Source organism: Hydra viridissima, unplaced genomic scaffold (assembly GCF_058129835.1).
Source record: "Hydra viridissima isolate aposymbiotic clone 2 unplaced genomic scaffold, HvirCarnegie_v1 scaffold_5, whole genome shotgun sequence".
In the NCBI taxonomy this organism is placed as follows: domain Eukaryota; kingdom Metazoa; phylum Cnidaria; class Hydrozoa; order Anthoathecata; family Hydridae; genus Hydra; species Hydra viridissima.
Genome location: NW_028324304.1, coordinates 14201022 through 14220873, shown reverse-complemented (window position 1 = coordinate 14220873; position 19852 = coordinate 14201022). Strand labels below are relative to the sequence as shown.

General features: G+C 29.9%; 3 protein-coding genes across 8 annotated transcripts in view; 2 read left to right on the top strand and 1 right to left on the bottom strand.

Annotated features, from left to right (window-relative positions):
- Positions 1-5646, bottom strand: part of LOC145188617 (uncharacterized) — a 29567-nt gene extending 23921 nt beyond the window's left edge. Inside the window, exons 1-2 of one of the 3 annotated variants that reach the window (XR_016452351.1) lie at positions 4931-5646; positions 212-2012 (exon numbers count right to left, since the gene is read on the bottom strand). Coding sequence is in view for 2 of the 3 variants with exons in the window: in XM_090086847.1 (XP_089942973.1) it covers positions 201-2012; positions 4931-5464 (2346 nt within the window). In the remaining variant the exon portion in view is untranslated. Of the gene's footprint in view, positions 1-69; positions 2013-4930 lie in introns of those variants that run through there. The other 2 variants (XM_090086846.1, XM_090086847.1) reach the window with 2 other exon arrangements.
- Positions 5647-5847: 201 nt separating this feature from the next.
- Positions 5848-9413, top strand: LOC149888840 (uncharacterized). Its single transcript, XM_090086852.1, has 2 exons — positions 5848-6065; positions 8412-9413. The coding sequence occupies exons 1-2, from the start codon at positions 5985-5987 to the stop codon at positions 8649-8651; spliced, it is 321 nt and encodes a 106-aa protein (XP_089942978.1). The 5' UTR covers positions 5848-5984; the 3' UTR covers positions 8652-9413.
- Positions 9414-11976: 2563 nt separating this feature from the next.
- On the top strand, positions 11977-14957 carry LOC145188948 (facilitated trehalose transporter Tret1-like). Of its 4 annotated transcripts, none has more exons than XM_080065468.2 (5): positions 11977-12117; positions 12596-12840; positions 13013-13219; positions 13342-13645; positions 13769-14957. In XM_080065468.2, exons 2-5 carry the CDS (start codon positions 12619-12621, stop codon positions 14470-14472), a joined length of 1437 nt encoding a protein of 478 aa, XP_079921594.2. In that variant the 5' UTR covers positions 11977-12117; positions 12596-12618; the 3' UTR covers positions 14473-14957. The 4 variants fall into 4 exon arrangements, 3 of the variants coding, with proteins under 3 accessions (XP_079921594.2, XP_079921591.2, XP_089942977.1); XR_016452352.1 differs by having other exon boundaries at positions 12068-12210; positions 13013-13196; XM_080065465.2 differs by having other exon boundaries at positions 12068-12210.
- The last annotated feature ends 4895 nt before the right edge of the window (positions 14958-19852 follow it).

Genomic DNA, 19852 nt, shown 5'->3' with positions numbered 1-19852 from the left:
TAAACTGATTTTTTTTATGTAAGAGGAGGTAAGTTAAGGTAACAAAAAATAACAAAATAACAAAAAAAAACGTCATGAATCGACACGTCATGACACTATTTTTTTGTGAAAATCGTTTATTACAAATCGCAAGGAAAAATACAGTGCTTGAAAAAAAGAAATTTTGAAATTATTTTCAAAAATATCGATTTGTGTAAATCTTAAAAACTACCTTTTAATATAAACTTATCTGTCCATTCTTCGATTTTCCAATTTCCATTAATTTCAAAGCCTTCATCACTTTCAGTTACGTGGCCGGAATATTCTACTAAGTGTTGACCAATATATTGTTTTTTGAAAGAGATGTTTCCTTCGCTGTCATACTTTCCCGCCATCGTAAAATGACCAATATCGTCACTTCCTTGTCCGGAAACATTACCTTCGCTGAGCCTGAAAAATTCAAATGACATTTCATGGGGTTCGTCATACTGGTAATAGTACCCATTTACGAGTCCTCCCTCAAAAATTGTTTTGACTCCAGAATCTTGGATTGTTTCATCGCCTTTTTCTTTTAGTACTGAATCAATCGCGTTTACTAAATCAGCTATCTTTGCTTCGACTTGGTCGTTTTGTTTCATATCAATCTTGTTTAAAGAAGAAATAATGTTTCCGAGCCAAGTGTTTTCAAAACTATTTTGGTCTTCAAGAAGAACCGGAACTATAACCTTGTTTAACTGAGTGGCGTAAGTGAGCTCCTTTTGACAGTTGACGCTTTTACTATATGCGGCAGTGTTAAAGCTTAGAACTATTGCAGCCTTTTCAACTCCATTAGCCATGGATGCGTTTATATTTCCTTTCATATCTCCTGCTATATCAAACCAGATAGGGATATTCCTTTCTTTTAGAATATCAGCCACACGTTTGACAAGTTCTTGATTGTTCCATTGATAGCTCAGCATTATATGTAAACCTTTAGGTACACCTGTTTTTGTGCGAGAGACTTCAATGTGAAAAGCATCGCCCCAGTCATCAATTTTCCAGTTTCCATCGAGGCAAAACTCTGATTCATTTTTTTTCATTACTCCAGAGTAATAAACATCGTGCATCCCAATGTAATGTTTTTTAAATGTAAAAGGGCTGCCTTCTTCGGTAAGTGAGCTATCATCTCGGTACTCACCATTAATTACAAAGCTACCAATGCAATCATCTCCCTGACCAGCAATTCGTCCATTTATAAAAGCAAGCATATCGAAACTCATTTCATACTTTTGTTCATGTTGAACGTAATATCCAATTGCTTTCCCAGACGCATCAGTTAAATCATCGAGGCCGCGATCATCATTATTACCAACTAAATATGGTTGCATTTGGTCAATTAAGTTATTTATTTTAGTATCAACCTCTTCAGCATTAGTTAACTGCGTCCACAGAGCACCTGCACAAATAACACCCAGCCAACCACTTTGACTATACGGATATGGCTGAGCCTTGACAGGAATAATAGGAAATCCAACTTGATCGGCGTAAGATAGAAATCGTTTTAGAGTATTTGACGCCTCGTAGCTTGAACTCATGAATGGAACTACTACTCCCGCTTCTTTAGCGGCTAATTTTATCATAATATCAATATCGTGAATCTCATAAATGGTTTGAATACCACTATCACTTAACTTCTTGCTTACCAATTCAGCCAAGTTCGTTTGATCAGGCGAAAAGGAGAGCATGACTTTTGATCCTAGACCCTTTTGATTTTCCATGGCACCTTTTTTTTTATCGTTTAATTTATCTGGAGTTAATGTCATGGTGAAACCTCCTGTATAATCATCACCAATACTCCACATTCCTTTCAGCTCATATGTTGTTCCTGTAAATTCGATTGTCCCGTTATAGTTCACAGTGTGTTTATCAATGTATTTCTTATCCATATTGATGATTCCATTGCCATTTTCAATTTCGTAATTGCCAGCGATAGTGAATGCACCAACATCGTCATCTCCTTGACCAAACACTTTTCCGTTGTTCATTCCGAAAAACTGAAATGTAGGCAATCATAAATTTTTCTTGCACTTTTCAAAAAAAATATTTTAAATACTTAAAAAACTTACTGGCTACAATTTCTTTAATTCTTATCATTTCAAATTTTTGTTATTTTTGCCAAGAAAAGTTTTCCAGTAAAATTTTCTAAACATTTCATTGATGTATAACCTCAAAAGTAAGATCAGTTTGGGAACAAGCAATTTAGGAGAAGAACTTAATGGGCCCGATTGCTTTAGTACAGTATAAAGCTTACTAACCCATGTAAAAGTTGGTTAAATCCCACCAAAAAACGATTAAGCGTATTAATAAAATTTAAAAATGAGAGATGCTAAAATGAAAAACAAGAAGAAAATGTAAAACGAGTGAAAGCTTTTAAAAAAAAGATTTCTTATAGAATATTCTTACGAAAAGCAACAATTAATATATTTTCATTTTTGTTTTTTTTGTTGTTTTTTTTTTTTGTAAAAAATCGCATATAATCCTTAATTAAACTTAATTTGTTGTTTAGATTGACCAAAATATTTTCTAGAACTTTTAACAGAACTAACAAGTAAAATTAAATAATCAGAAAAGTAGAATATCTACATTATTTCATTTTCATCAAACTGATTTGGGTTCAAAAAAACTGTTCCTTCACTTAATACTTTGATAAAGTTTGTTTTATTTTTTAACAAAGTTTGTTTTTAATAAAGTTTGTTTTATTTTCTAACGACGCACAGTGACTCAGGATGATCAAAAAACGGCAAAAACTCAATAAAGTTCGATAAAAATTGTAAATAAACATTTAACAGGTTAAAATAATAGTTTTTTGGGTCAAAGAATTCAAACTTGTTAATAAAATTATTTTATACGTGCACTTTTGACGCGTACAATGCATGCATAAGCGTTAACGCGCGCGTAAAGTTTGGCTGCACTCGTAAAAAATCATTTTAAAGTTTTAGAATTTTCAAGCCAATACACAACATCTTGGTACATTACTCTACTTGATATTTTCATCAAAATTTCATGATTTTTAAATGCTTCTGGCAGAATTACCATCATTTATTTCAGCTGCTACTATTAGTATTGTTATACCATCCTGCATAAACATAGCTTTAACAATATTAATGGTAACAACTGAAATCAGAGAGAAAAAAAATATTTTTAGGATAGTATTGAAATTTTTTCACTAAAATTTCGTGCAAGGAGGGGATAAATATGTGCCCAAGGGCTAAGTTTTTGATCATTTAATATTGTTTATCGCTGAGGTCAGTATTCACTTTTAAATCAAGAGCTTGCCTTACACTCATATATTTAAAGGAAAGGTTTTACTCAAAGTATCTTTAACTTTTTTGAATTTTCTAAAAAAAATTTGATTTTTTTTAAAAAATGTACTTCTTGCAGAAACTAAAAATAGCGCAGTTTAACACCAAAAGTTCTTTTATTTTTTTTCTCTTTTGCTTCGCTCTCCAAGGACTACCAATTGTTTATGGGGTTTTCCAGAATCAAAATGGCTTCTTTTATCGTTCATTAGATTTTCTTGAAGCCATTGATATTCTTTTTCTATAAATGAATCATAATTTCTACCACATTGTTTTAAGTTTTTTCTTCCCTTTTGAAATAAAATAAAGCTAAAGTAGCCTGTACTTTATTTACGTTCTTTTTGCTAATTTCTTCAGTTTTATATGATTTCGTTAAGTAAATCCTTCCATAATCCAAATTTATCCAATCAACATTCACGTATATTCGGGATAAAATCTTGTTATTGTTATTGTTTTTAAAAATCGCCGAGTTAATAAAATCATTAATATATATTAGAAACATTTTTGATTACTTTATATAATTTTCAGTTTACGCTGTTTAACATTTTATGTTATTATTTCTTTGATAATTATCACATTAAGCTTCCTATAATGTTTAAGTAAGTAATGTTGCTTGCATATTACAGGAAATACTGAAGTTCTTAAGTAAAGCTATTTCAAATATGTAGTACTTATCGAATAATAAATCATTATTCAAAATTAACAATAAACATTTTAACAAACGTTTAAGAAGCATGCGATTACTCGAAAATATTTGATATACTAAAACAAGTTATACAAATAAAAAAACTCAAATTCAAGAAATACAAATGTCAATGACTCCTTAAAAACCTTGTTTTCCGCCATTTTAATTTGTTTTGGTATAATAAACTACTGTTAAAAAATGGCGGAAGACAAGGTTTTTATGGATTCACTGACATTTGTATTTCTTTGACAACTCCCTATAGCGCAGGTGACCGCAGCAATCCCTTTATATTTTAAAAGTAAAAGTGTTAATTAACTGAAAAAATATATACCTCCTTGGAACTCGGTGGAACATTTTTTTAGCTGATATTTAAAACAAAAAAGTATGCATATATTCCATATTGTTTTAGAAAATTCTTCTTATATGAACAAAAAAATCAGATTGCAATTTTTTTTTTCAATATATTTGAAATATATAAAGTTAAAAGATTGTCTTAAAAGAAAATGTAGACTTATTTAGATTAAAAAGTCTTCATTTTTACTAAATAAAAATCTCTCATTTTTCAGATTTCTTTGAAAATAATATTAAAATTTTTAACTTCTTTTAACTTCAAAATCCAAATAATAAGTTTTATGAAAAAATTGTTTTTACTTTTATAATAAATAATTATTGTAATTTATTGCTATTAAAAAAAAGGGCACTATATTTACAAAAACGTTCTTAGGAGTTTATTGCCATTTTTTTTTTGTTGTTTTGAGTCACTGTAGGACGCGTTTTTAACATAAATTCGTTCTAGTTTTCTCTCGTTTTTTTTTCTCGGTAAATTTTAAAAACTTGTAAAACTTTTAAAACCTTTGAAACTTTTTGAAATTTTTTTAATTGAAATTGAAAAAATTTTTGAAATTAAAAAGAATCAGATTTTATTTACCTCAAAATCTACGGGATGCTCATCTTCTCCCAAAAAATAAAATGCTGTCATATTTCCTAATTTTGTGCCACCGTTGAACAATGGAATTTCTGCTTGAGAGGGTTTGTTTTTTTCATTATCTTCCAGGGTGAGTTCACTAGTATTGATCTTCATTAAAGCAAACGTGTTTATTACTTCTTCAATATCTAGAGAGCTACTTCGAGCGGCCGCTAAAATTGCACCGAGCCAATTTTTTGGTTGAAAATCAGGAAGGTGTTTGATATTTAAAAGAGGAACCTTTATTTGGTCGGCATAATTTAAAATTTTTGAACCATTCTTTGAAGATTGCAATGCTGGCGATGCAAAAACAAGAACCACTGCAGCATTTTCAACTCCTTCGGCAATCATCGTATTAACATCTTCTATTTCCCGTGGGTAATAAATTCGCATTCTTCTATCGTTTAGTTCATTTTTTAGCTCTTCTGCTGCAATCAAATCATTTTCGTCTTTTTGATCATACGAAAAAAAGATGTGTTTTTTTTTATTATCAGCCATCACGATTCGATAAAAAAAATAAAAACAGAAGCAAAACTATCGCTGGTTATGTATGTTTAATTTTCTAAAAGCCTTTATTAATGCCTGCGTTGCATGTATAAATACCTTTTTCTTGTAGGAGATATTACAAAGGATTTATTTGACCAAAGTCTATTTTGTTGTAAAATCCGATGATTCATAATGTACTTATATCTTAAGAATCAATATTGATAAAAACAATTCATATAACAGTTTCAGATTAACTTTTTAAAAAAGGAACATTAATTTTTTATAATTACAGAAATCTAAAAAATCAATGCCCATCTAAAAATAATGATCTTGGCTATTATAAAACGAAACTTCGGATTTATATATGTTCTGCAGTTTGCTTATTTGCTGTCAAATTTTTTTTCGTTAAAATATTACAAATTTGATACCAAACTTGAATATTTTAACGAACAAGTTTTGAATTGGTGAATCATCAAGAATATCACCACAAAGTAAATGAGATATTTTATCAACAAAGCACCATGGGTCAACCATGAAATTTCTGAATAAAAGACTTAAAATCGCTGGTATCACTCGACGAAATGATGAAGTTTCGGAAATCTCTTTTGAAAAGGTATTTAAAACTGTCTCATTCAAACATATAGTTTGAGAAGATTAGCAATTTACTGTATGTTCTTAACTATTCCTCCAAAAACAGAATTGAGTTGGACGGAAAGAAAAAGCTCTACGAGGCAAACCAAAATAAAGTTTGATATTAACCGAAAGAGTTGGGAAATGTCTTTCCCAAACATCAAGTCAAGAAGTGTGTCTTTTTCAAGAAATTTACCATATAATACAAAAATTTGGAATTAATGTTCTTTTAAAACTAGAATAAAGCAAGGGATCTGAAGATTTATCATTGTGTAAAAATATACATCAGTAAAAACATACATTCTAAAATGAAAAATGATAAAATTTTCTAACTTTTTACGTTTTAGCAACTGGCTTAGATACACTAATTGATGCTTTCTATGAATTTCCTGAGACTCCTATACCTAGTTAATTTTTAACAATCCTCTTCTTCAAATTGAAAGAAAACAACAAAAGTTTATTTGATTAACACCGATTTATATCATGACGTCATCAAATCTGCATTTTGATGAGTTTTTGTCTACCATAATGAAGGTTTAAAAACGTTGAATATTTTACCGTATGAATGAAAATGAAAACAATGTGATTGAATTGCTTAATCATCAACTTTTATTTACTTATTAATATTTTTGGTTAAGCATCTGGTTAAGAATTTGATGACACTTAGGATTAAAATGGTTTGATATTTTTGCAGAGTATATCTTACCTTTAGGTATGATTTAGTAAACAGATTAACTCGAGCATAACTGCGTTACCTGCCTGCTCGATTGTGGCATAAAGAAAAACAAACAACCAATTAAAAGTTACTGAAAATGATTAACTTAACGCCTTTTCATTGGTATTTATTAACAAAAATATTAAATCGATACCAATCTGGTTGTGAAAACACCCGGAGGGGGAGTTGTACTGAATTGATCATTTCATTAAATATAAAATAAACAATCAAATTTTACGATTTAGTTTGTTTTTTTTTAAAAAAAAACCGAACGTCAAGAATTAGAGAATTGCAATTAGTGTGCCGATATTTAAAATCAGCGATGAACATTTTTAAAATTATGTTGGTTTACCTGCTGTACCTGCTGCACCGGTTCCCTAAATAAATTTTCTAAGAGCCAGTTTTTTCTTTTTTACAGTTGGCAGTGGTTTCCCGAATGTATATAGAGGTCGAATTTCCCCAAGTTGTCAAACGGGACGCTATTTTTCTTAAAACTATTCTATAATGCGTTTTTTATATTTAGTGGTGCGAGCCCCAAACATATTATATACTGCAGAATGCAGCAATAAGTTTCTGATGTTTTCAATGCCATGGCCGAACTAATCTCAAGCATAAACCAGTTCGGCCTTGGTCTACCTTGCCACCATCTTAACAAAACTTCTTGTATCAGAACAGAGTTAAAATCCCGAATGCTGAGATAGAAACTTTATTTGGTTTGTTTTTGTGCTACATAGTTTTAATACTTTTACTATATATTTTGATGGTGTCATTTAAATGTGAGGTAAAAAATCCTTTTGAATCATGATTATGGTTCATTATGATTATGATTCATTATGATTATGATTCATTATGATTATGATTCATTGTGATTATGATTCGTTATGATTATGATTCATTATGATTATGATTCGTTATGATTATGATTCATAGCAAGTAGTTTTGAAATCCTCGATTGATGAACTAGTGTTTCTTATTTACAGCATTAAAAGATGTTGCATGGCTTTCTTATTTACAGCATTAAAAGATGTTGCATGGCTTTCTAAAAACTAAAAAGTTGCCTGTTTTTTCCAAAACTCGTAACCAATGTAGAAAATCAGTTTGTGTCAATTGCATGAGGAAAGGCGACCAGACATTGACTGTAACTTATATTGAGAAACTTATGGGGACAAGAAATTGATGGAAATTTTATTTAAACATCCTATAGCTCAAATACATATTAGAGCTTGTCAATGTTTGTCATCTGATATATTTCAGCAAACTTTTGATTTTTCTAAAATTTTATTTTTTTAAACATGTGACCTTCATAGTATTATTAGAATTATGACAAATTCATGTAACAATATGCTTTTTTTAAAAAATTTGGTTTCTTGACAACAAAGATGTAAACAAATTATCATGTAACTTTGATTTCACTGAAATTATATATATATATATATATATATATATATATATATATATATATATATATATATATATATATATATATATATATATATATATATATATATATATATATATATATATATATATATATATATATATATATATATATATATATATATATATATATATATATATATATGTTTATTGAAACTTTTTAACATTATTTAATAGAACTCTATGTGGGTACTATTAGTTGCACGACGGACATCAAGTCGGTACTCAATTTCTTGCCATCTTCGCTGTAGCATAGGTCAATCAATGGTGGCAATCAGTATCTCGTACCTTGTCTTTGATACACGATATCTTTCACACAATCCTATAAAAAAAAAGTTTGAGGGAGTGATAATTGGAGAATGTGGTGGCCATAGAATTGGTCCATCCCTTCCAATCCATTGGTCTGGAAATGTTTAGTTGAAGAACTAACGAACATGGTGTCCCCAATATGGTGATGCAACAACTTGCTGGAAAAAAATGGTTGTTGTAGGTCAATAATTTGTGGTGCTACATATTCGGGCAGAAAGTCAAGGTAAAGATCTGCAGTAATCGTTGCCTCGTTAAAGAAAGAAGGACCAATTTTTTGATCAAACAGGATTCTACACCACACATTCACACATGACCCCAGAGCTTCACCGGGATAGTCTCATGTGGGTGTTCTGATCCCCGATATAGTCTAATGGGTGTGTTCTGACTCCAGATTCTTATGTTGTGTCTGTTTAATTTCCCTGAAACATTAAATGTTGCCTCGTCACTAAAACAGACTCACTGGAAGAATGCTTCATCCCTCAGAAATGCGTTCCAGTATTTCTTTAGCAACCTTTCTTCGTTTAGGCCTATCATTTGGAGCCTATAACAGCTGCACTTAAAGTGTACAACCGTAAACTTTTATGGAGAACCTTGTGCACTATCGAACTCTGTAGTTGCATCTCTCTGACAGTAAGTGCTGACGGACTTCCTAGGAGAACGAGTAAAGTTTCACACGATTGATGTTTTCCTCAAATATTCTTGGTCCTCACTTTATTCAATACTGCTCCTCACTTTATCCAATACTTTCCCTGTCTCCACAAATTTCATGTGCCATACAAGAAGGACGGGATGGTGGATTTCTTTCATACTTAATCTATAATTTCGTTGAATCTAAACATTCGATTTTCTTTCAATAAACTATGGTACATATATATTGTGCTTTTTCTTGAGAAGTGGCCATTTTAGGATATCTAAGACACTAAGGTTTTTTGGGAAAAAGTTTTATATAAAGAAAAATTTTAATAAACACTTATTAAAATAAAACCAATCTATTTGTTTAGATATCTCATGAACTGCTTTTGTACTAAATTTTTTAAGTTGTACATTAACATTTTCATGTAAATTAATATTTTACAATACATTATATTACATTAAGTAGATTAATATTTTATTTAATGTACAGTTGTGGACAAAATAATAGTAGCGGCAAGTAAAACAATGATTTGTGATAATAATTTTATGTAAATTTAAATATAAATTAATAAATTTAGGCATAACAGTAATACAAACACTGAATAATGAAATGGGAGTAAAAAATGTTGGTAACGCTGTTCAAATTACTTTAGGGAAGTCCCGAATTTTATATACGAACATTTTATATATCTAGATTTGTAGGTTAAAATAACATATCTGTTGTTTCCTATCAATTTATTTACATTAGCTTTTTGTTTATTTGGTTTTAGTAAGACTAATTAAAGGTAAGATTAATTTTAGTGTTAACTTAATGAAATATATAAAAAAAATCGTATAAATTTATTTTATAAATAGAAATTATGGTTCGTGCAAAGCATTGTAGTACAGAAAAGAGGCAACTAATTATTAAATTAAAACAAGAAGGGAAAACATACAAATTTATTCAAGAGACATTGAGTTGTTCTCCTATGATGATTAGAAATGCTCTAAAATGGAAAAGTGTAGGCGAAACAAGGGGCCGAAAACAAAAAACGACTGAACATGAAGACAGATTGATAAAACATGCTGCTGTTGCCAATCCTTTTGTAACTTTCGCCCATATTAAAGAAAACTTAAATTTAAGCGTTTTTTCAAGAACAGTACGTAGGCGGTTAGTACAAAATAAGTTAGTCGCCAGAAGCCCAAGAAAAGTTCCCTTTTTGAAAAAAAGGCATGTGTTAGCAAGATTACATTTTGAAAAAACGCATGCAGATTGGCCTGTTTCAAAATGGCGTAATATTTTGTGACCTGGTGAAAGCAAAATTGTTTTATTTGGGTCAAGTGGACGCAGGATGTATGTAAGGAGGCCACCTAACTCTGCATACAAACCGCAATACACCATAAAAATTGTAAAACACGGAGCAAAAATAAATATTTGGGGTTGTTTTTCTTATTATGGCTTAGGGCCAATCTATGAGATTGATGGTATTATGGACCAAGGCATATACCTTCAAATATTACAAAATATCATGTTACCCTATGCAGAAGAAGATATGCTGCTAAGATGGGTTTATATGCAGGACAACGATCCAAAGCATACCAGTCGCAGGGTAAAAAGTTGGTTAATCGAGAATGGGGTTGCAGTTATGGATAGGCCTGCACAGTCACCGGATCTCAACATGATCGAAAACCTTTGGACGGATGTAAAAGAGGTAGTTTATAGTCAAAAACCAAAAAATCAGCAGGAGTTATGGCAAGTTGTCCAGAATGCTTGGAACAACTTTCCTTTAGAACGTTGTCAAAATTTGATTAACTCAAATGCCGAATAGATGCAAAGCTGTGATAGAAAACCGGGGGCATGCGATTAAATATTAATTTTTTACTAATATTTAATTAAATTTATATGATTTTTTTGTTAATAAAATAAATTATTTGCAATATAACATTAAATAAATTAATAATACTATTATTACGTCCAACCTGTTTTTTATAATTATGTAATTATTATAAATAAAAGCAAAAATTTAAAATTTTCTACTAATTAGTTTATTATCTCACACCTATTTAATTAACAATCCAGTATTACAATTTCGTTTTCAGTAACTGTTTAAAGATAATAATATTAATTCGTTAATTTTAATCACACTACTATTATTTTGTCCATAACTGTACATTAACATTTTCAAGTTGTACAAAATAGGCTGTAGACATCAGACAACTAAAAGGTTTTCATTTTGCCTACCTGCTGACTCACTTTAGAAAGTTAAAAAGATTTTTTGAGCGCTGCTGCATTTAAACTCTCACAACATTTCTTTATTTAAATACGTTTCCATAAATGTATTTCATCAGTTTTAATCAACGTATTTTATCAATTTTAATTGATCAAATTTCTAATTTAAATTTTTATATTTTAGCTTGTTTTTTTTTAAAAAAATTGACTTTTATGAAATGAACACAAAAATGAAGTAACGCACGAGTTATGATCATTTCATTTGTTTATTTTTTGTCGATATTTGTTTTGTGACGCAATACAAATAACAATGCTGCGAAGTTGTTTTTAGAATGCAAGGTTTCGTTTCTTAAGTTAAGTATTTTTATATTAAATTGGGAAATTCGTAAATTTTTCTAGTTTTATCTTCGCTTATTCATTTTTAAGTTTAAGACATTTAAAGTATTACGGAGATATTTTTAATGTAATATGGAGAGATTTTTGAATTCGATTTTAATAAGAGATCTTTTTTTTTTCTCTTCATCCGCTGACCCATCCGATTTTGGTTGGTGGTTTCTATTATTTTAAGCAACTGCGCATTTTGTACAGGTTCTTTTCAATAAGAAAGATTCGTTCTAATAACATAATCAAACATTATTCGCGCGCATAACTTTTGAATCATATTTTCTAAAGTAATAATTTTAATTCGTATTTGCATTGGCAACAATTGGTTTCTATTATTTTGACCAATTTGTAAGTGATGTCTATCTTGTTTTAAGTGTTACTTTTATTTTTGTAAAGTATTGTAATTTGCCACATTTGTCTTGCCAACGTTAAGACGTCAAGGTAAGTTCACATTCTATTTTTCCAAAAAAATTTCTTGGAAAACCATTTTTTAAATTACACAGCGTAGCAAATTGTTTTTGCATTTTAAAATCCGAAACGTAATGAAAAAAAAAAATACCTCACAGAAATTCCAATCTAAAATAAACTTATTTTAGTTCATTACAAAAGCAAATTAATTTCAATACGAACAATAAAAAAAAATCTCGTTTACGTTACTATCGCTTGTTAAATACAATGAGTCCGTATTTGTAAACGACTTGTTTTTAAATATGATCGGCTTTCATTTGAGTTTCCGCAAGAAGGCGAGGCTTCATGTAAGTGAAATATTTTCAGATTGATCATTTATAAGTTTAATTACTTCTATATTTATGTGGTATGCATTTAGAAGCGCATCTTAACTACTATTACATGATGTCAGATGTCCAAATCGAAGAACTTCCTCCATTGATAAGTGTCGACCGTGACATAGGAGAAGGTAAAGAGCGCTTCAGCACATCATTTGTAGCTGTTGTTGTTGCTTCACTTGCATCTCTTTGTTTTGGTTTCAGCATCGGTTATTCCTCTCCTATCGAACTTAAAATAAAGGATGCCATTTTTAACTTAACGAATCAACACTTTATTATGTTTGCCGTAAGAAAATCTTTTTCTGTATTGATTTTTTTGTATTTTCAAATATCTAAAAGCATATTTTGTCTAATCTTAACTTTTATAAAGTTCGAAGTCGAAGATTAGGCTGTACATAATAATGTTTATCAAGGTTAAAATATTTCAGATCTAAGTTAGATCTAAGATGCTCTTTTAGTCACTTCTTGGTGTCGGCGCAATTATCGGATCAATCTTGGGTGGGTTTTGCATAGAGAAGTGTGGCAGAAAAACCACAATCATGATGACGGCTTTGTTTTTTGCTCCGGGATGGTTTTTTATAAGCTATTCTTCGGGTATTTCTTATTTGTTTATTGGTAGACTTATGACGGGGGCTGGCGCAGGTATGAGTTCACTGGCAGTACCTGTAAGTAAAATATAATAGATTTAAAAGTTAATCTCATTACAAAATGGAAGGTTTCTGTCAGTAATTCCTTAATAACGAACTTGTGTTAAAGATTTGACTCCCAAGTTTTTGTTTGGGTTTAGATATACATCGCAGAGGTCTCATCATTTCAATTCCGTGGAAGGTTGGGTGTTATAAACCAGATTGAAATTACATTTGGAATATTTTTAGCTTTTTCGATTGGTTTCTATACTAGTTATAAAGTAACTGCAAAAGTAGGCGCTGCTTTGGCTTTAGTTATGGTGTTTTTAATGTTTTTTATGCCGGAATCTCCAAGATGGTTGCTTGCCCACAAACAGCGCATAAAAGCATTTAAAGCGTTACAGTGGCTTCGCGGTAGATTTCACGATGTTGAAGGAGAATGTTGTGAAATTGAAATTAACTTAGGTAAATTAAGTTATTTTCGTTGAACGTCATTTTTTCATCAAATAATTACGAATATCTTATATTTTCTTGTCTTATAAATAAATATTAGCTTGACGTTGACTTACTGGTCTCTGTTTTATTTAGAACAACAACCTTTAGCTGCTATAAACGATTTTAAGACACCTGGTTTGTTTAGGCCATTAATAATTGGTTCATTATTAATGATGTTTCAACAATTGTGCGGCATAAACGCCATGTTGTTTTTTGCTGAGCAAATGTTCCAAAAAGCGAGTATTAAAAGTCAATCAATGACTTTGTTGATGGCTCTAGTTCAGGTATTTATGACCTGTTTGACGTATTTTTTTGTCGACAAGTTTGGAAGACGAAAGCTCCTCATGATTGGAAGTGTATCTATGTTTTTCTGCACTTTCATCCTCGGAATTTATTTTATTGTTAAAAAAGAAGCAACTATTGGAACTAATACTTTTGCGCAAGATGTTTCGTGGGTGGCTTTGTTGTGCTTTGTTGTTTACATAATCAATTATTCTATTGGTTGGGGGCCGCTACCGTGGTTGCTCATGTCTGAAATTTTTCCGCCGCGAGCACGCGGTTTTGCCAGTAGCATTGTAGTGTGTATCAATTGGATCTTTGTTTTTATTGTGACAATATCGTTCTATGGTACCGTGAGTTTAATTAAAGAATATGGAACTCTCTGGCTGTATTCCGGGTTTTGTTTTATCAGCTTTCTATTTGTTTTCTATTTTGTACCTGAAACAAGAGGTAAAACTCTGGAAGAAATAGAACACTACTACCAAATTTATTACGGATTCCGCAATTATCTTAAATGAATTGATCTGTAACCTTTTTATGTCTTACATAAAATGGCTTCGATCCGACGGCCTTTGTAACGCCTAGAATAATCTTAAAACGTTTGCAGCTACTAATCGTTGCATGGGCTCGAACATTTCCGTCTGATTGTGCAAAAGTTTTAGATAGGTTTTTGATTCTATAACATATTTGACGTTTCTTGCCATCAATTATTTGGAAATGTTATTCTTCTATTCTAAGTATTTGAATGCGTCAATTTGAAATAATGAAAGAGTTACAAATATAATTTTAAAAAAGGAAGTAATTTAACTTTTTACAAATTGAAATAAAAAGGAAAATGTTATTAAAGACAGAAATAAGTATGATAAATGACATGCTTACACAAGCTTAGTCGCATTTACTGCGAAATTATCAAAAGATAGAATTGCCATAAGTTAGTTTTAAGGCTGGCATAAAAGTTGGATTTTGTATCAGTTTAAGGCGCTTAAATATGATTTCTACAAAATAGTCCCATTTTTTACTATCTAAAGGTCGATACAAAACAATACCTTTAAAATGGAATGTAAAATCTCTTCTATTTCTATTTATTCAAAAGTTTTAAATTTTGCGGATATAATTTGTTATTGTACGATTGTGGTTGCTATTTTCTCTTAACATTGTGCAATCCGTTATAAAATCGAATCTAAATTCTTAAAGTAAATCAATCGGATCGTACGGAACAATTTCCATCACCCTTATGAGGCAAGAATATGTTTTCCTGATTATTTTTAATATATTCGTTTCAATCTTCAGGGCGGATTTTTTTAGAATTTACTAATAAATTTTTTTTTTTTTTTTTTTTTTTTTTATATATTAAGGTGGCACACAACTGAAAATAAGTTTTTTGAAAAAAATCAATTTTTTGATTTTTTGGTATTTTGATTTTATAATCATACCTTCAACACAAAAACAAAAACAATTAATCTTAAAAATGATGTAAAAGTTGATTTGATAGCATTTTAGTAGATGACAGTTAAAAATAAATTCCCTAACAAAGCCTTAGCAACCATCCAACATTTGAGTTTTTATGAATTCAAAACAGTAAAATACAATCACAAACCATGATTTTAATGTGTTATATGCAGACTCTTGTCAGTTTTCCGTTTTAAAAGTCATAATTCAAAACTTGATTTAAAAAGATGAATGTTTTTAGCATTAAATTCAATTATATGATCTCGCGTACCAAATCATACATTTGTTATTAAGTCTACAATTGAAATGGGAACATACTCAGAAGTGCTGCATTATAATGATGGTGCTAATGGTGTAATAGAAGTTTTAAAGTACTTTCTCTTGAATGGACTTGTTACATAAGCTTCGTCAAGTAAAATTGACAAAACCAGAAATTGACGAATGAAGACAAAGTCAACGGATAAAAGTAAAATTCAGAGAATAAAACTAAGAGCACAATTAAGAAAACTAAGAAACAAGTGATAGTTCTATCCCCTGGTGGATTTTGATAATTATTATGTTCTTATTATATTTTTTTTTTCTTATTTTTGCCTTATTGGCAGTATGTATTTTTTCAAACTTTGTAACACATTTTCTCATTAACGAAACTTTATTACATAATAAAATTTTCAGAATTTGTTTATTATAATATAATACTTTAACCCTCAGAATTTTAATGAAAATCTATAGAAAGTGAAATATTGACGTTTAAAGTGCTGGATTTATTGATGTTTCTGTTAAATGTTAGGTGATTTTGTTAAAAATGCAATATTTTATAAAATAACTTTAATCAGGGTGAAATTTGGCTAGGAAAATTTTAGTTTCAGTTATTGAGGCAAAAAAGATTTATTAGAAACACGTGTTTTCAACACATTTTTGGCCATTATGGATAGTAAAATTAAAAAAAAAAAATAGTTGTTGTTTTTTATTTTATTTTAATATAAATTTCATTCTGATCAAAAAAAAATAATAGTAATAATAATTTTGATTATTTAATAAAAAACTTGTTTTCAGTTGTCAAAATTAGTTTAGTGGTTCAATTAGTTTTTTTTTTTTTTTTTTTTTTTTTATGCAATAATTCTGTACCAATGGCTCATATTTCGCTATAGAAAAAAGTACTATAATTTATCACATAGAATTATTGGATAAAATTCAATTATGCTAAATTAAAAATTTCAAAAGAAAGACAAAGTTTACTAAAATTTGTAAAGGGATTTTTTTTCGAATTAACTTCTAATTGTTATAAGTAATTAGTTATAAATGACCAGCTTTTACCGAGAATTATTTCATTACCTATTTTTGTTATCCCTAGTAAATATTCTTATCTGCTGAACATAATCAAGTTTTATCCAATAATTCTGTATAAAAGGCTGATACTTGGCTATAAAAAATGTTAGAGCCTCAGAAGTCAAAATAGAATGCCTTGTTTCAGTTCATAGCTTTCTGTCCGTCTGTGCCGAGCTGTTTTCTTTACTAAATCAGTTCCTATTTATTTCAATTGGAGTAGTGACAACGATAACCTTTGACTGCTAACTACAAGCACTGCTTCTGTCCCTCATTCTGGTGTATAACTTGTGCATTAAAGTGCCACACTACGTTCTTCAATGTCGCGCTAATTTACCCTTAATATGCCATAAGTTTATTTAATTAGGTTGGGTGAGAGAAGCTTTTATTTTCACAGCTACTTTTCTGTGGTTTTTACGATCCATCTCCATAAACATATTTTGCTTAAAAGTTAAAAATTCGCAACAGGAAAAGTGATAGCAAGTAGTAAAGGGTTTCTCCTACCTCCTCTCGTTTTTGACGTTCGACGATATTATGAAGACCTATTGTGAATTCAGAGAGTCGGTCTACGGCATTAAGAAACGTTTGGTAAGCAAAACCTCAAAGCAATTTTAAGTTTCCAGTTGCTACCTAGACATTTGTGGCAAAGATAATGCTGATGGCAATGGTCAGCAACATGAATGTGTCAGAGAAGACTGTAGAAGAGTTGATAAAGAATGCATTTGACAGTACGCCTCAAAATTAAGTAAAAGGGCAAAAATATACAGTTTCAAAATGGAATACATACATATGTTAAATTATCAGATTAAAAAAACAAAAAACGGAATAAGTTTATTCCGGTTGAAAAGCTTCTCCTTACAGACAGAAACTGATTGGTGAGTTTTCAAATGACATAAAGATCTTACACTAAAAGTTTACAAAACAGTAGGTTGCATGCGTTATATATCAGGAAGCACTTGTATTTTCTTTTCGAAGGAAGATTTCTTTCGACAATAGTTCTTTCATTATGTCGTCTAAAATATTCAAGCCGATTCCAGCATGCATACATGCATAGGAAACCGTATTGTTGAAGGAAACTGTGCTGTTGAAATCCAAACAATTTAGGAACTGGATTAAGTCATTCAAAAGTAAAAGTCTGAATCCAAGATGTTATTAGGGGATTTTCTTGGGCCAAGATTTTCCTCTTTCAGTAGCCAAGGGTTTCTTCTTCCATTATTAGTTGCCGATAAAGAGTTGCTTTTACGATTGGTCAGATACTTTTAAAAGTTAAGTCTAGAGTTTAGAATTCCGCTGCATAAAATTTTGAAACAATTTCAGTGCAGAAATCGCTAAAAAGATTGGAGATTAGTTTTCTATTTGTTTGGTGTTGGGTATAACTTTTATTTGGCTTTACATTTATCAACTTTTTTTACAAGTTTTCAAGTATTTTTTTATGTGGCTAAAAAATTTGTGCAATATTTCTTTTTGTGGCTAAAAGACTTTGTGTATTATTTCTTTTTGCTTAACTTCAAAAGATTACACAATTACGATATTGTTTAAACTTCAAAGAAAACTTTTCGTTCTACAGTTTTTTCGTTTTAAATAATTTTTATGAAACTTGATTTTTTTAAATTGCTATTGACTTGAAAAAGCCTTTCGTTAATCAAGGTTTATTATGACTTGTTTATTACGACTTGTTTGTTGAGTTTTCGTTACTATTCGTTCTATTGTTAGAGGCATCTTTATTCAAAATACATTAAAAAATTTCGATTAACTTTTTAATGCAATCATAAGATCATTTTTGTCTTTTATATATATTTATCCCAATATTTAAAATATTATGGATAAATTCAGCTTTTTAAAGTTTTCAAAGCATCTCTTAACAGTACTTCAGGTGAAGTTTGCATTTGAAATGAAGCCTTATTATAAACTGAGCAAGATGATCGCAAGATGAAACAAGATGATCAGATGATCAGACATTGAAGTAATAAGTATGTTTGAAGTTATATCAGGAGAATAAATGTTTAGAAAAATGTTATAAATTACTGTCTTTGAGTGAGAGTTTGAAACCATTTAATCTAAAAAATGTGAAACCTCACGAGATGTATTGTATTATAATATGTATCACGATATGTATTGTATTGTATACGTATTGTGTTATTATTATTATATATGTATTTTATTGTGCAAACTAAAGTTGATCAACTTTCTTTTGTCTAAGATAATTTTCTCAACAAGATGATATAGGTAGTGGTCAACAAATTCAGATGGACACGTTGACCAGATGATGGGTCCGGAGTAAATACATGAACATTTTTTTTTTTTGAACTTAACAGCAATAAATAATACTATTTAATATTTGTTTGTATAAGTATTCTTAAGAAATTACTGATACTCAGGCGCGGATCCAGGAATTTGTAGCTCTGTGGCCAAATTTTATTTACACGATTGAAGTTTTGATAAAAAATCGATATTTTAATATTTTTTCATAGCATTTATTGATTGAATAAAACGTCGGTAACGTATAATAAGAACCGTTGTGGCCATGGTAGGAATCTCTAAAGTCAAAATCCGTATATTACGACAAATTTAAATTTTTAGGGATATTCTTGAAGCGAAAAAATACAAAGCTAATGTGGATAGCGTTAAATTCAAGCTATGCAGCCATTGTGACAATGGCTACCCCTTAGATCCGCGCCTGGATACTGGTGGTTACAGAAGTATCACACCTAACGTTTTCTTCATTAGAGTTAATATAGCTTCTTTCTTTTTTAGAGAAATCAAAAAAGTAATAATATTATAATCAACTAATTTCCATTTATAAACTATAAACCATAAGAAAAAAAAAAAAAATTTTGAAGTAAAACTACAATTGTTGAAAAGTTTAATTAATACAACTAAAAGTTATGACCATAGAAATCGCATACCCAGGGCTTTCGAATTTTATCATCAGTAGTATTGCATTTTTTTAAATATTTACAACAGTTTTTAACATATTTTCACTCTAGTTGACGCGAAATTTGAGAAATGTTAAGTCCATTCGACAATATGTTAAAAGTTATTTTTCTTTTACAAAATTTTTTTGTGTGGGCGTGTTTGATGAAACAGTATGCGCTATTTCATTGAGCATGCCCATACAAAGAAATT